Source organism: Balaenoptera musculus, chromosome 7 (assembly GCF_009873245.2).
Source record: "Balaenoptera musculus isolate JJ_BM4_2016_0621 chromosome 7, mBalMus1.pri.v3, whole genome shotgun sequence".
Lineage (NCBI taxonomy): Eukaryota > Metazoa > Chordata > Mammalia > Artiodactyla > Balaenopteridae > Balaenoptera > Balaenoptera musculus.
The window spans coordinates 55,277,061-55,293,978 of record NC_045791.1 but is presented as its reverse complement, the minus strand read 5'-3'; the positions used below and the strand labels follow the sequence as shown (position 1 = coordinate 55,293,978).

At 37.4% G+C, this 16,918-nt stretch overlaps 1 protein-coding gene across 1 annotated transcript in view; it reads left to right on the top strand.

The window, feature by feature from the left end:
• Nucleotides 1–11,604, top strand: part of CIR1 (corepressor interacting with RBPJ, CIR1) — a 40,188-nt gene extending 28,584 nt beyond the window's left edge. The window contains exons 8-10 of the mRNA XM_036857853.1: nt 8,140–8,246; nt 9,311–9,396; nt 10,609–11,604. Of these exons, the coding sequence (XP_036713748.1) occupies nt 8,140–8,246; nt 9,311–9,396; nt 10,609–11,278 (863 nt within the window). The 3' untranslated portion in view covers nt 11,279–11,604. The remainder of the gene's footprint in view (nt 1–8,139; nt 8,247–9,310; nt 9,397–10,608) is intronic.
• Nucleotides 11,605–16,918: the final 5,314 nt, after the last annotated feature.

Here is a 16,918-nt window from a genome sequence, read left to right as displayed (position 1 = left end):
GAAGAAGTTGAATCCTCCCAGGATAGCTACTGAGATAGCCCTACATCTGATGGCAGAATTTTTTTAAACCCTTCAACATAATTCTACTGCAGAAAAAGTATTTGTGTTACCAGAATCCCTTTAAAGCTAAACTCTTCAAATAGGTAGATATTAAAACTAATAAAGGATTGACCTCAAAATAAAGAAGGAAAGTTAGGCAGGCACCATTTCTTCTCTCCTTTAATATGTAGTTGTATGGTTTTTTGTTATTGAGTTGTATGAGCTCTTTGTATATTTTGAAAATTAAGCCCTTGTCAGTAGTTACTCAGCCATAAAAAAGAATGAAATAATGCCATTTGCAGCAACATAGGTGGACCTAGAGATTGTCATACTGAGTGAAGTAAGTCAGAGAAAGAGAAATGTATGATATCGCTTATACGCAGAAACTAAAAAGAAATGATACAAATGAACTTATTTACAAAACAGAAACAGACAGACTTAGAGAACGAACTTATGGTTACCAGGGAGGAAGGGTGGAGGGAAGGGATAGGGAGTTTGGGATTGACATGTACACACTGCTGTATTTAAAACGGATAACCAACCAGGACCTACTGTTATAGCACAGGGAACTCTGCTTAATGTTATGTGGCAGCCTGGATGGGAGGGGAGTTTGGGGGAGAATGGATACATGTATGTGTATGGCTGAGTCGCTCTGCTGTGTACCTGAAACTATCACAGCATTGTTAATTGGCTATACTCCAATATAAAATAAAAAGTTTTAGGGACTTCCCTGGTGGCGCAGTGGATAAGAATCCGCTTGCCAATGCAGGGTTCGAGCCCTGGTCCAGGAAGATCCCACATGCCACAGAGCAACTAAGCCCATGCACCACAACTACTGAGCCTGCGCTCTAGAGCCCGCGTGCTGCAACTACTGAAGTCCGCATGCCTAGAGCCCGTGCTCTGCAACAAGAGAAGCCACCGCAGTGAGAAGCCCACACACTGTAACGAAGAGTAGCCCCCGCTCGCCGCAACTAGAGAAAGCCCGCGTGCAGCAACAAAGACCCAATGCAGCCAAAAATAAAAATTAAGTTAAAAAACTAAATAAGATAAGAAGTTTAAAAAAAAATATGTAGTTGATAAGTTGGGAACATACATGTTTCTAAATGCATGAGGAAACTAATTATCTAAAAAGAAATATTGACCTACTAAAGAAATTATTCAGTAAAACTTGTCAATTCATAGTGTTTCAAAGGTCAAATTGATGCTTTTGATTAGTACTTTAAATTTTGGCTATTTTAAGTGATTACAAATGGTTACTCATTTTGAACTATTTATAATCACTATTATAATTCAGTGATTAAATTTGTTGTTAGAGTGGCTATGCTTTGAAATTCCATTGACGTTAACAAATTAATTGCAATCCTGTTCTGTCAGTAAATGGCTCTGCTCTGTGTTAAAGGCATATGTGGGGCTAGTGGAGGCTACACCTCCCATAATCTCAAAGGGGTATTATGATTCTCAGATCCCAATCATAACTCTCTTTTACATGACTCTTCCTGTTAATATCATTCCATCTACTCAAGGTCTGCCAACTTCAAGTAAAGGAAATTAACTGATGATTACCTGGGAAAACGAGAATGAATGAAATGTAGTCTACCTAGTAAATATTAATAATTCTACCCAAACCAAACTTAAGTTAACATGAACCTTCGTCATGTTCCACTCATTTATAATGCAATATTTTTTACCTTTTTCTAAATCCTATGAGTTTGAAAGTCAAACTCAGTTTCTAGTTCTTTCCTAGAAAGTATTGCTTTTCTGAAATATGTAATGTATCTTATTTATCTTTGTATTCCCAATGCTTTCCACAATGCACATGCTTAGTAAATAATAGTTTAGTGAGTGGCTGAAGAGTTAGGCTTTGCTAACTATACTAAACATCACTGTTTATCATCTTATTCTCTGAATATATCTTATAACACAAATTTACAATTTATATTTTTCCTATTCTTTTATATTAACTAATTTTCCCAAAAAAGATTATAAGCTTGAAGGCAAAAACCAAGTTCTCCATTCTTTATTTCTCAAGTACCTAGTGAGATAAAATAATAAGCCCTCAATAATACATATTGATTTGTAAAATCACTTTCTATGTTATATACTAGGGAAGAATAAGTTGAAATTCCCTGTGCAGGGCTCTCTCCATAGCTTGAGAGAGATCTAGTATAGAAATGTAGTGAGAGTCCATAGTAACTCAGTCATTCAGTAATTACTGTTGACTGATTTAATATATTTTTAAGTAAAATGCAGTGGTCTTAAGTGTAGATTGAGTTTGACAAATGTATGCACCCATGTAACCAATGTTTCTGACAAGATACAGAGCATAGAGCATTGCTGTCACCCTGGTAAATACCCTTCTGTCCCCTTCCAGTTGGACTCCTCCACCTACAACTACTACTCTCATTTCTAATCCCATATATTACTTTTACCTGTTCATGAACTTCATATAAATGGAATCATACAGTATGTGTTCTTCTGTGTCTGACTTCTTTGACTCAACATACTGTTTTTGAGGTTCATGGATGCACCGCTTTTCAAGAGCGTTCATATTCTCATAACTTCTTTAAAACATAGTGCTGACTTCTAATACTTCATGTTCATCACAACACAAATGATTTTTCTTAGTCCTTAGACTATGAATTCACTTTATTATCTTTATTCACTTTATTATTTAGTGATAGTTGTATCATCAGTAAAATACCTGCATGTAAGTTAAGTTGAAAATATAAGTGTAAAGACATAATCAAATATAACTCAAATATCTTTAACATTATTGATTCTGTAAGGCAAGGTTGTTTTTTATAAAGTGTTTTTCACTAGCATACAATAAGGGCAGTTTCATCTCTCCCTGCCTTTGCTGTATTTTCCAGACACACAGACAAAAATGAAATGTTTAATTTTTCCTTTACATTGTATGTCTTAATAGAGATCAAATTAGCTTTCTTCAGTATGAACTCAGGATAAGGGCAATAAGAAACCTTATTGTTTCCAGCCTCCACTAAGATGAACTGGCAACGTGTCAAGAAAATTCTCAGTATGGAGCAGTTTTATTACAATTCAGTACAATTGGTTCTTGCATAACCTTTAGAAAATCATACATAAAACATTCTCATCTATATAAATAAAAATCACCCACACACTTTATTAATAGCTTTGTTCATTTTTTCCCTGGGACTTGTGCTGCATGCTGTGCCCCCCTTTTCAGTCTTTTTTTAAGGTAACTTTCTATAAGCTTTCTTTAAAGCAAAAAGGTTAGGTAATATTAGGAATCAAATACAAATGTAAGATAATTGTGATAATTCTCCCTCTAGATCATGTACTGTAACTAGTGTTTCTAAGTGTCCGTTTTACATTTAGTGACAGGGAGTGGCTTTTTCACAATATATAGTCAGTTTAACTGTAAGAAAGAAGGAAGAAATAAATGTCATACTTTTCATGGAAATAAGAATCATAATTTATTTGTGATGTGTTTGGGGGTTTATTTTCAAACCCACGCATTTTTAAGTTTGTATCACTGTTACTATGACTACAATAAATACATGATGAAAGCAAGAACATACCAGGTTGAAGTCTCAGCCTTTTTTCCTTAGTCTAGTTCATTAGCAAAAATGTGGTTTTTTTCAGGTGTCACTTTCCTGAATCCAAACTTTAGAAAACTTTCCATTATTCCCCCAAAGTATGTGTTATAAAATACCAAAATAATTTAATCATAAGCCTCTAGATCTAACTTGCTCATTTACAGTAAATACAAGGGCCAGAAGAACATATTAAATGACATCACTACCCACAATGGGGGAAATTGTACAGTACAAATGACCCAGTTTCTTCAACAAATGAATAGCAATAAGGGGGGAGTGGAGGAAAAGTGGCTACATTTTTTTAGATTAAAAGAGATTTAAGATATGTGTCATTTGTACCTCAAAAGTAGAGAGGGAGAGAGAGACTTAAGAGATACATAAACCAAATGCAATGTGTGGAACTTGTTTGGATCCTAATGTGAACAAGCCAACTGTAAAAAAAAAATATTTTTGAGATAATTGGGGAAATCTGAATGTTGACTGGATTTTAAAACTGTCAGTATTAGTAAGTGTAACAAAGGTGTTAGGGCTTTATTTTTAAGAAATAGCCCATATTAGTGATTTATATACCAAAGTGATGTCTGAAATTTTATTTAAAATACTCTATCAAAAAAGAAACAAAAAACCCTGGAGGTAATAAATAAAACAAGGATGGCAAAACATTGATAATTGTTGAAGCTGTGTGATGAATATATAGAACTCTTTATTCTCCCTAGGTTTGAGATTTTTTCATTGTATCAAGTTAAAATACACACACAGAATGAGAAGGAAAATAATTAATCACCACTGTCATCACAAACAAAATGATATTCACTCTAGGAATAGAATTTTAGTCTCAGGAAGCAGTAGCATCCTATAAATTAAATTAGTGTATTAAATTTGGGGGAAGGAGGGGAAAGTATTTCTAATACAGCCATACTTAACCTGTAACTCAGTGTCCTCTTTCCCACTAAATACCATAAAACCGTAGCAGGTAATGCTTCATTTGAAAGGAACAGTGAACTTTGGAAGGAAGATAGCTCTGTCCTTGGGAAGAGCAGATGGGCCCAGGCTAACAGTGAGACACAGGAATATCTCTGCCTTCAGCATTAGTCTCCCTCCTGTGCCATTTGTGGGATTCACCTGGGACTGCTGTCCTCTAATTGGGAAGTCGGCGACAGGGCCTTTCTCACGGCCAGCTCTTTTGACTCCTATATTATTCTCTGATAAAATACCTATTTTACTACAGAACATTTTTTACCTTCTATTGCTTAGTTCTATAAAAATGAATGCTCTTAATGAATAGATTAAACCCTTTACAAACATAATTCTGTAGGACATAATTTGCCTTCTGAGAATTTATTTTTTCTGTGACATTGACTTCATGTTGTTTTTCTAGTAGAAAATAGTCTGGGTCTAATCAGGGCATAGAACTGAATACCATAGTCACAATTAGTATTTTGGTGCTTACCCACATCACAGCAAAGAAAGTTTGCAAAATTAATGAATGTTGAAAACAGTTTCTTCAGTGGACCAACTTTTCTAAGTTGGAACACTGGTTTTCAAGCTATGGAGGCTTAACCCAGCCTGACTGAAGTGATCTAGAAAGGAGCCTTCACAAATCTACATTTTAAAACAAATGCCCTTTTTCTGAGTTCTCTAGAATCATTCTGCTATAGCAAATTTAAGAGCAAACCAAACCTTCCTGAACCCCAGCGCCATCTGTAATTTAAATTATAAAGGCATCCAAAAAAAGTAGTCATTTTGCATTTGAACATATTGTAAAATCTGTCTTCAACATACCTATATAATTTATTGATATTATATCAATTAAATTTTGAGTTCTCAGAGAGCTGGAGTCATTTCTGTCAGGTTAACTCTGCATAGCCACTATCACAGTAACATGAAAGTATAAAGATACCTTGCTGAATATATCTTAATTAAACCTGACTTGTCATATCTTTCTAGAAGTTTTGATGATAGAAGGAGAAAGTTTAAGTACAAAAAGAAGTGAATAAGACTGGATTTTGAAAAATGTTACTATTAAGAGGATTTTTTTGTGAAAAATATATAATAATCACAAAAGTTTTATAGCTACTGACAAAAATAATAGTTACTATTTGTTAGGTACTTCACTAAACATTGTTTAGAGTCTTACAGTGTGGAAGTATATGCTAAGCATATGTACTACAAAATTTCAGTTGAGATTTTGGAGAAATATAAATGATGGAAGAGTAATGTTTGTTTTATAGTCTGAATAATCTCAGTCAGCCTGGGGAAGGAGAGATCATTTTCTTGAAGTAGTTAGAAGTACTGTAATGAAAAATTTTAAAGCATGTTTTCTAAAGCATTTTATTAAAATTACCCATCTTTTGATGAAAACTGATGAAATCAGTACCCTCTCATCATAATGGCCAAGCTCTTTAGCCCTTTACTGGAGTGGTTTTTATCCTAATTCTTAGCATGTTTGCTTTCTGAATTCATTGAACATCTAAAAAAGTTGTTGACAAGGAAATGTAGTTTTGACACTTCAGGAAAGACATTTTCTACTTTATAAAATTAGGTTCCTACATGTGAAATTTGAGAAGCCACCAAAGTGAAACACTCTATAATTAATTTAAAGCTATTAATTATATTAGCACTTCAATGCCATTTAGAGGCACTCCGTACTAATATTTAAAGTTCAATTTTTGGGACTTCCCTAGTGGTGCAGTGGTTAAGAATTCGCCTGCCAGTGCAGGGGACACAGGTTTGATCCCTGGTCCAGGAAGATCCCACATGCCGTGGAGTGACTAAGCCCATGTGCCACGACTACTGAGCCTGCGCTCTAGAGCCTGCGAGCCACAACTACTGAGTCCGCGTGCCACAACTACTGAAGCCCGTGCACCTAGAGCCCACTCTCTGCAACAAGAGAAGCCACCGCAATGAGAAGCCTACACACCACAATGAAGAGTAGGCCCCGCTCGCCACAACTAGAGAAAGCCCGCGTGCAGCAACAAAGACCCAATGCAGCCAAAAATAAATAAAATAAATGAATTTATAAAATTCAGTTTTTTACTTAACGTCATATTATCAGTATTATCAACCAAATTGAATAATTTTTCTAGAAGTCATTAAAGTGATCCACAGGGAATTAAATTAATTGTATAAAAGAAAAAACAAATCAAAAATCCAGTGTTGTTTTAAAATGAAATATTAATATCAATGAAATAAAGATGGTGCTTTATGATGTTTTTGTTTTGTTTTCAGTTAAATAAGGCTTTTTCCCCCCAGTAAATTAAAGCATCACATTATTAATACTTCCCATACACCAGTAATAGGCAGTTTTTTCTAATTATCTCCCTAATACCTATAGCCAACTTTCAATTGTTTTTGGTAATATGAGTTGAATGGTAAAGCCCAGAGTCCAATAAAAGTTATTAACCTACAACCTGAACTTGTTTGACCAAACTTTTTACCAAAGATGCTATTGGCAAGAGAACAGATTTGAATTATATTGCCTATTGCCTTTTGTTTTTTTATGGTAACATGTAGGTGAGCATGCAAAATAAGTAGTAAAAGACCAATATATCAGGGAAAAGGTAAAGAAATTAGATGATGTATTTAATCAACAAACTAGAGTATCAGTTTCTGAATGTTTCTCTATCCCCCACCCTCCCTTATGAATTGCTTGTTGGCAGGAACTGTCTTATTCTTCCCTGTATTCCAGATACATTGCCCAGTATAGTTCTTTTAAGCCAGTGTAATGATTTAGGCCAGAAACTAAAAAGCTTCCATGAAATGTTGTCATTATTTGCTACTTGCAGGGAAAACAAAATGAAACTGGAATATACAAAAGAACGAGGAAAGAATCTTTCCTATCTTATGTAAACATAATAATGTTTGAGGGAAGGGTGCAGATGTTTAAAACTTTTTATTTTTAATTACATCTATGTTTAGTCCATATTGTTTGTCTTTAGAGCATATTATGTGACCAAAAACAAGCTCACTTTTCAAAAAGTTTGGGGATTTTGTAAAAGTGGAAACAACAGCTTGTAGAAAATATAACACATACACACCTATAGCTAGCCTAAAATTGCTTGTCACCAACTCCAAACTAATGACTAGAAGTTTCAAACTCTGGGAATGTATATATGCAAGATTAACTATTGATCGTTACCGATAGCATATGTGTAAGTATCTCTTTCAATGAATTCTTACTGAGAGAATAACTATTAAAAGTTTAATTACAGTCTTTTATCATTTTGCTTTGATTTTATACTAAAAACTACCAAGCAGATAACAGTTCAGTGTATCTTTTTCAATATGACAGAGTTACATAAGAGAATCCCCTAGCACGTAAGAAAAATGCAATTATTTTCTATTCTCAATCTCCAGACTGCTGTTTTAGAAAATCATATCTGATCATTTGCTCAGCAGAAGATTATTGAGTTGATTTAGCTGTGATTTTACTTAACAAAGCTTCAGCTGCATTCCTACTGTGGAGTCCAAAAAAGGTAGAGAGATATAAATGATACATTCAAACTGTGATTTTTGTGAACAGGACCATCGATGCACCCCTCGGAGCTAATAGCGGAGATGAGAAACAGTGGGTTTGCACTGAAACGAAACGTACTGGGGAGAAACTTGACCGCAAATGATCCATCACAGGTAATGATCTTTTTATCAGTAAACTGAAAATGTCTATAAATCTAAATGTGATTGCTTGTGAATTGCTACTTAATGTTTTCCAATATGTATATATCCATAGGAAGGCAAGCTAGAGCAAAGAAAATGCCTAAAACGTATTTTGATTTTGCTTCTTTATTATTTTAACCTAAATGAGAAATTGTTTTTAAACCTATATTTTAATAAACGAAACTGCTCCTCTGGGTTTATGTGGATAAAATATCTAACTGATCTGGTGATAAGGTTGTTACTTTTTCCTTCCTGCTAACTTACCCATGAAGTGACATTAAACAGAACCAATGGGAAGAAGTGTATAAAAGCAAACCCCTAAAAAATATGGAAAATATTTTAAACAGTTACTTGATTAAAGTGTACATAGATCCAGAAAATGGTTGAGTTTAAAGGGTTAAATGCAGATGTTCTAATACAAACCATGTATTTCATTTAATGAGGAAACTGGAGCCCACAGAAGTTAAGTGATTTCCCTGAGATCATGTGGCTTTTTAGAGACAGAGCTGAGACTAAAACCCAGACTCCCACTGGCATAAATTTGTGCTGCTCTGAAAGAGTCACATTCCTTCTCAAACACTGCTAGGGATTGTACGTATAACGTATATATCATGTATTTGTACTGTTTAATATATTTGATAATGTACTGTTGAATTTGTAAAGGCAAAAATTGTGGATGTTTTGACCTTCCCCTAAAGTTCATGATCTTCCTGGTTTTTATGTTCCATTAAATTAAAAAGAAAATTGAGGGAGTAGAAGCCATGCTATAAACATTTTGTCTATGCTTCTCTGTCGTCCTCTCCTGATAAAGTTTGTTAATGGTGGCAAAGCAGTCGTCTTAACCTCTTAGGGCATTATGATCCTCCTTGGCAGGTAGACTACAAAAATTTTTAAATTCCACTTTCCAATCCAAAATGTCATACTCATCTACAGTATGTCCCTAATATAAAATTTCTTATTTGTAAACGTTTCCTTTCCTGTCTGATAACTAACTTGTCTTGTAATCTAGCAATTTAATTATGTCTTTGTTGACTTAGGAATATGTTGCAAGTGAGGGTGAAGAAGATCCAGAAGTCGAATTTTTAAAGTCACTAACAACCAAACAAAAACAGAAACTTCTCAGGTGATTAAAAAGTGTCTGTTTAATGAATTCAACTACATTTTTTCTTATGTTTCATCTTAGTGTCATATTCAACTCTGATCCTAAGTTTAAGGTACTTAAAACCATGTATCACATTCATTTATTGATTTATTCTTCAGCTGTAGTAGTACAATTTTGTCTTTCTTTCAGTAATATGAAAATGAATGTAAGATTATATACTCAATTTATACCGCAAAGTCACTGCACTTTTCAGAACATTCAATTTGGAAATAGATTTATTTGTAGGTTTTAGTTTTCATAGTCGATTTGTATATATCTTTGCATACGGTTTGTTCTTAGAAAATTGTGGGCCATGTATTTACTCTTCTTACATTTTGTACAATTTTATGAGGAATGCTGAAAAATGCTTAAATTTAAAGTCAGTATGAATCGTGTTAAACAGAGTACCTCTGGATTAAAGAATCCAAGAAATGTCTGCTGAATCCAATAGAGGGAGCTCATGATGTTTCAGTATGCGGAGTCTTGAGAATGGCTGGACAGGATCCAGTGAAGACATTTTTATTTCAGAGTAACTCAGACATATCATATAAACAAGTTACTCTTCTGAGAATGTGAAATACTCTTTAGAAATTCAGAATGCCGTAATAGAATTGTCCTAATTATTTATTTATAAGTCTAAACAATTGTTGAAAACTAATATGTGATTATTTTATTTTATGTAACTAAAACAGAATACTAAAAAAATGTAAAATGTATTATACTTACTCAGACTTTCTGGAGAAAATGCCCTTGAAATTTGATAGTGTAATGTTGATGAGTATTTCCATATTTAAAATAGTACATACATAAAATTAATGTTTCATCTGATTAGAGCTTTATATTTCAGTTTGCAGTTGGTCCAGCTAATGTTACAAACTTTTCTTTATGCCAGGATGACCATTTATTTAGGGTACTATATAATTTCAAATTCTGATTCAGTAAGAATTTTTTTAATAGTCATTACTATTGAGGAAAGTATACTGAGACAGTTAATGCATTTTTAAATTTAAACTTATAGTATATGTGACTTGAATAAAGGGAAGAAAATGATTTGTCATTTAATAAAAGTAAAGAATGTATTTGAATACCACTTTTAATAGCTTCTAAGAAACTATATTGTCTATTCAAAATTTTATATTTGTCAGTGAAAGGACTGTTTTTACATAGCCTGTCACTGTTTTTTCCCAATAACAGGAAATTGGATCGACTTGAGAAGAAAAAAAAGAAAAGGAGAAAAGATAGAAAAAAGAAAAAGCTTCAGAAGAGCAGAAGTAAACACAAAAAACATAAAAACAAATCCTCCTCCTCTTCGTCTTCCTCCTCTGGTGACACTTCAGAAAGCAGCAGTGAGAGTGACAACAAAGAAAAAAAAATACAGAAGAAGAAAAGAAAGAAAAACAAGCGTTCAGGGAATTCCAACAGTGGTTCTGAAGAGACGGACAAGTCTAAGAAGAGAAAACTTGATGAAGAACGTTCTAGCAGTCACAGTAACAAGGAAAAGCCTAGGTTTTTAAAACAAGAGAGTTCTGGGGAGAAGAGCAAATGGAGCCATTCTGATTCTGACAGAAAGCCCAGAAACCATAACCAGAGTCCAGAGGAGAGTGGATCTGGAAGAAATGAGAGGAGCAGCAGGAGCCAGAGCAGGGACGAGAGGAGTAGGAGAAGCCGAAGCAGAAGTCATGGTGGTTACAAGCCAAGAGAAATGAGAAAACGGCCACGGCGAAGTCCCAGTGAAGAGCGGGACAGGAGAAACGACACCAGAAGCCATGGCACAGATAGATACAGAGGAGGGAAAATGCACGGAGCATTATCAGGAGATAGGCATACTAGAGTGATGCAAAGAGAATGGAGAAGTAGAGAATAAAGAGAGACTTGTATGTGACTTGTACCTGGAAATAAAAATATCTCCACTTTCTTCTTGAATACCTTTAGCAAGGGCTAAATTATGTACTATTGTCTTTCTAATAAAACTCTATTTTAATTTTTCATCTCTGTAAACTGTTATATCAAGTACAAAAACTACATGAATCCCATAAGAATGAACTTGGCAAATATTTGTAAGTGATCTGTTTTGGGGCTGTAAAAATATTTTCTGTTCTTTAATGTTTCCTGTGCCCTATACTAAAACAAAAACCCCATGTAACCATGTGACATTTTCTTTGTTCTGAAACATCATTAAAAGAATGACAGACAGTACAATGAATGGGTATAGTTTAATTTTTTTTTTCAATTCAAATTTATTACTTTTAAGATTTGAATTTACTTGAAGCCAAGTGTAATCACTGTAGAAATTCACTGCTATGAATTAAGTAATGGATTGGTCAGTATTTCTTTAAGACTTTAAATTCCCTTCAGGTGTTTTGCTCTAGGGTCAGAAGCTATTTACATTTGGATGATGTATTAATTTTCTATACTGCCATAACAAATAACCTCAGTCTTAATGCGAATACAGTTCTGGAGATCAGAAATCTGAAGTGGGTCTCACTGGGCTAAAATCAAGGTGTCAGCAGGTTTGGTTCTGGAGGCTGTAGGGAAAATCTGTTTGCCTGTTGCAGCTTCTAGAGGCCGCCTGCATTCCTTGGCTCCTGGCCCCTTCTTCCATCTTCAAAGCTAACAAAGTCGAGTTCTCACATCTAATCACTCTGACACTTTCACATTCTGCATTGTTTTCCACTCTTTGGGACCCTTGTGATTACATTGGGCCCACCAGGAGAATCTCCCTATTTCAAAATCAACTGATTAGTAACCTTAATTCTATCTGCAACCTTAATTCCCCTGTGCCATGTAACCTAACATCTTCACAGGTTCCAGGGGATTGGGATTGCTATGTCATTAAGGGACCATTATTCTACCTAGGACAGATGGCCCTTCTACTACTGACATTCAGCTATTACAGATTTTACTTCTAAAGGTGAAGCATTTACATAACGTCACAAATGAACCAGTGTAAACTATTTAGATATATTTCATAAGTATAGGTATATAAGGTATGTTTAAATTTAGCTGCAAGTTTCCCCTTGTGTTTCAAAGCATATGGTGAAGGAAAACTAGAGAAAAAAATCATTTAGTTCAAATTACAAGTAACATGCAATTCCAAAAAATATATACTAACCATCATGGACACAAGTATTGTTATCAGGGTTCCACATTTTAAAAACACCTCTTATTTAATACAATACAAATGTTGCTTAGTTTGGATGGTTTTGAGAATGGCAGTCCTAATTTCATAAATTTTATAGGAAAGAAGTTTGAAAGAAGAATTAAGTAAAACCTCTGCGTAGTCTGGTATATATATCTTTGTCTTGTATATGCACACACAGAGATGTCCTCCGATTTACAAGCAGCTAACTAAAGGCATAAGCAACCCTTTGATTATTTACATTTTTAAGAGAGTTGGGAGGGGAGAACTTGAATTCCTTCTACGGTACTCTTCAATAACTTAACAGTGCACCTCAAAGATCCCTTTCCCTCTTCATTTAAAAAAAGAAAGCATGCATTTGAGATTGATAAAGACCGCTAATTTACACCTTGAGTTCATCAGTGTTGCACTGATTATTTTCTATCTTATGCCTTTTTAGACTTTATAATTTTTATAATGTCAAAAACTATGCAATACTTACTGCCTTAAAGGATTTCTGAACCAACAGTGTTCATGAAGAGAAATGTTGAAATGCATCCTGTAATTAAAATGAATTAAATACATTATCATTTCTTAACACTTAGACTTCCACAAAAGTGTGGTCGCCTTTTAACTTTATAAGTGGCTGCAAGAATTTTTCAAATCTCTGGTTTACTTATCCTTCACTGTTAAGATTGAGAAGCTATACCAATAGCCCCAACATTCTTATCTATCCAATGGTGAGAAAAATTCCTATGTAATTATAGGAAATGTTGGTTTGCTGTTTGGCTTTCAGACTTGGTCACCAAAGGATGCTAGACAGCCCCAAGGGGCTAGCATTCCAACTTGGCAAACTTAAAAACTGAAGGGAGGCATTTTCACATACATTCATAACATGGTAACAAATAGCTTTAAAGAGCCTCACCTGACTTGTTCTGCACACTCTAATGATAAGGGTAAAAGGAATTGAAAGTGATTTTTAAAATAAAATGTTAAGCATCTAATTATACTTTTGCTTTTGAAATACAAGGTAAAAACCAAAGAGATAAACCTCATAATAAAAAGGATATCTAGTTGTATGTGTAGAGGTTCCCCTAAGTACTAACGCCAAAAAAGAATCCTCCAAGTTTAATGAATATGATTCAAGAACAAGAGTCCCCAACTGACTTTTTTTTAGAAAACCACAGGAAAAGTCTGGTGATATGTCATTCTTCTTACCCTTAATAGAGAAATTCTTTTAAAGAAATCTGGGTGTGCCTAGTGACATTTGTCCAGCGGCCTGGCACTGCACCGGCCAACTTGGGAGACATTATTGGGGTTCCCTCCTCCCCTTTTCCCTGGCCTAACATTTAACATAATTTAACACTAGCAAATTAATTCCTGTAGGAGGTGCTGTCGATTTACAAATGGTCAGGCACGATCAGGTTACTAGGTTAGGACTTATTTATCTGAACGTCTATGTGGTAAGTTAGTCATAATTTCATCTGATAAATGTGCCAAAATAGGCAGCGGTTGCTGCAGCATAGCGGCAGGTCTGCTTACCTTGCGGTAGGAAATGGAGATCTTACTTTGTATCATACGGTTTTAATCTGAAGAAAGCTTTTTATCTGAAAGGCTTGGAGAGACCTTCCTTGTTCTTCCATGCGATGGCTTGCTGATAGTGAATCACATCAGTCCACGCTGTTGGGAGCTCGGCGTTTCCCAGTTTCAATCACCAAATATTTACTATGTTTTAGCATTGAATCTCAAAGATTTCAAATCCACCTGAGCCATTTCACTCTCCTTACCTAACAACCACTCGGCCAAGACGCAGGTGGAGGCCGCTCAACAAGGCCGCGTCCTCCACACCCTGTGTTTAAGATCAGGAAGAAAGCTGCATTTTAGCTTCAGTAGCTGAGGGGTATTAAGAAATCTTATTTCGGTTTTCTGAAAAGAAAATCTTGATAGTTACCACTTCTTGAAAAGAGCTAAAGGCATGCAATAGCTGCAGACCTTGGGAACGGGTTTTTCGGATCAAAAAGGAGAAATGCTTTTTTAAAGTTGTGAGGAACAAATAGGATCGAGGGAACTCTTAAGTTTTGGGAAATGCCATGACAACTGAGAGCTGATGAAGCTCCTCAAACCCCGTTCCTGCTGACAGAAAAGGAAGCAGATTCTCATACCCTTCCCCCTTTCTCCTCCCTTCACGCCACACTTAACATCACCCTCAGAATGTAACAGTAATAATGAAGCGAGGCGTGGGGTGAAACGCAGGAATGGCTTGTCATGGAAAACGCACACTGTGGCCCAAATTGCCCGTGAGTCGCCTTTCCGCGACTCGTAGTCACGGAAGAAAACCCGGTCCCTTCGGTTCGAAGGTCCTCCCGAGGGGGTGGTCAGAAGTGGAGGTCCAGCGGCTTGGGTGCTGGCCGGACCGAGGCTTCCAAGGACCTCGCCTTAGACCGGAGGCCGGAAGGGGGCTGGAGTGAGTCCCGGGCTGGCGTGCCCCTTCCCATCCCCACAGGCGACTCCACCCCTGCGTACGGTGGTGCTTTCCTTCTAGACGCGCGCCTGGCAACCTTCTGAACATACCTCAAACCCAGATGAAAGCCTGAGAATTAGGGGGCGCGTCTCCCTCCTAGAATATGCGCCTCCCGTGCGAGGAGGCCGCTGGACTCCCCACCGACAAAGTGTAACGGGAAAGGATGCGGGCTAGCTCGCGGCAAGGGTCCGCCTCCCCGCCCCGACCCTGCCAGTGGCCCACTCAGAAGAAATTCCAGGCTGCGGACCACGGGAGCTGCGCCCTGGGGACCAGCACTCCCAGGCCGCCGCGCGCTCTCGCCTGCCAGTTCCAGCCTAAGCTCGCCCGGCCTCCAGCGCGTTTCGCCTACGCAGGTCAGAGGGCGGACTTGCCTTCACTAGTTAGGAAAGCGAGCGAATTTCTCTCGTCTCTCGGGCTCCACAGGTGAAGAGGGCGCTTTAGGACGCCGCTGCTAATCTCTCGCTCCTGAGGCAAAAGTGAAAATGTTGACTCTTGCCAACAATCTGCAAGCAGAAAACAAATCGGGGTTGCCGAGGAGGGGGGCGGGGGGACAACACATCACTTTGTATTTCTTTTATAAATGAATCACCCTGAAACGGTTAGATGTTTGCAAAACAATGCAAAATCCCTGGTATGAATTCCAAAGGAAGAGAGTGCAAGGGTCTTGGAAAATCTTAAACCTTGTTTTTCTTTCCCGGGTCCCTGAGAACAGGCCCTGACAGAACATGTTTCCACGGACCTACTGAAACCTTCCCCTTAACTGGAGTTGCAAACACACTGTATATATTTATATCAATAACATATAGGGTAGGCATGTCTGTATGTATTTACCTCATACATATTTCTATAAACTCCAGCGTCTGGAAAAGGTGGGGGTAAATAACCCCGAACGGTTAAAATTATGGAGAAGGGATAATAACTGATTACTAATTTGAAAGTAAATAAACAGGTGACTTTTTCAGATCAAATCCCTCCTTGGATCGTTACAATAAATATCTCTGAAGGAAGCTCTCTATTTATGTTGTCATTGATTAATTCTTCACTACCTCATTTGATTTCGATTTAGAACGATTTGATTCTAATTTAATTAGCATGTAATTTGGATGTACATAATTACTGTAATTATGACATTCAGGTAAGGCAGCTTTAGGCTGAAAGGCAATTTCAAATTTTCTAGCAACCTACTTTGTACTGGGAAATGGACAAGGACTTTGCGCCCTGCTATCCAAGTAGTAATTAGCACATCTTTGAAACAGGCAGTGCGGCGGGGTTTGTATTAAAACAGCAAATACAAACCCAGCCGAGTTACCGGCTGCAAAGGTGGCTGCGAGTTCCCTGAAACGCACGGCGTTTCCCTGGCGCGAGATCGGGGAGCCCGGCGCCCCAGCGCCTGGGCCGGCTCTAGCTGCTGCGGGCTCCGGCGCCTCTGCGGCCTCTGGCGCGGGATTTGGAGGTGTAGCTTTCAAGATTAAAATACAATAAACGTGCGGGGAGGGTGGGGGACAAGAAAGGAGGGGAAGAAGCCACTGCACGACGTCTGAAGACGAGGGGTTGGGTAGTGAACTAGGAAGAGGAGGGAAGGGGGCGGCGGGAGGAGGGCGAGGCACAGAGTGGAGAGAAAATTGGTCAACGCCCCCAAGTGTTATCCGATTTTAGATTTGGGTTTCAAAGGGAAAAGGTGGGGGCCAAAGGGGTCAGTTTGCGCCGGCAGGGAGTGCGGACCCTTCGCAAGGGTCTGGGGTCAGGGATTTCGGGACTTTTGGCAGCCCTAGGGGGCCCTGCGCGCCCCGCCGGGCCCCGGCCTGCCCAGCAGCCCCCAGCACCCGACTCGGGCGGGATGGCGCCTGGAAGACAGAGGCAAGGCA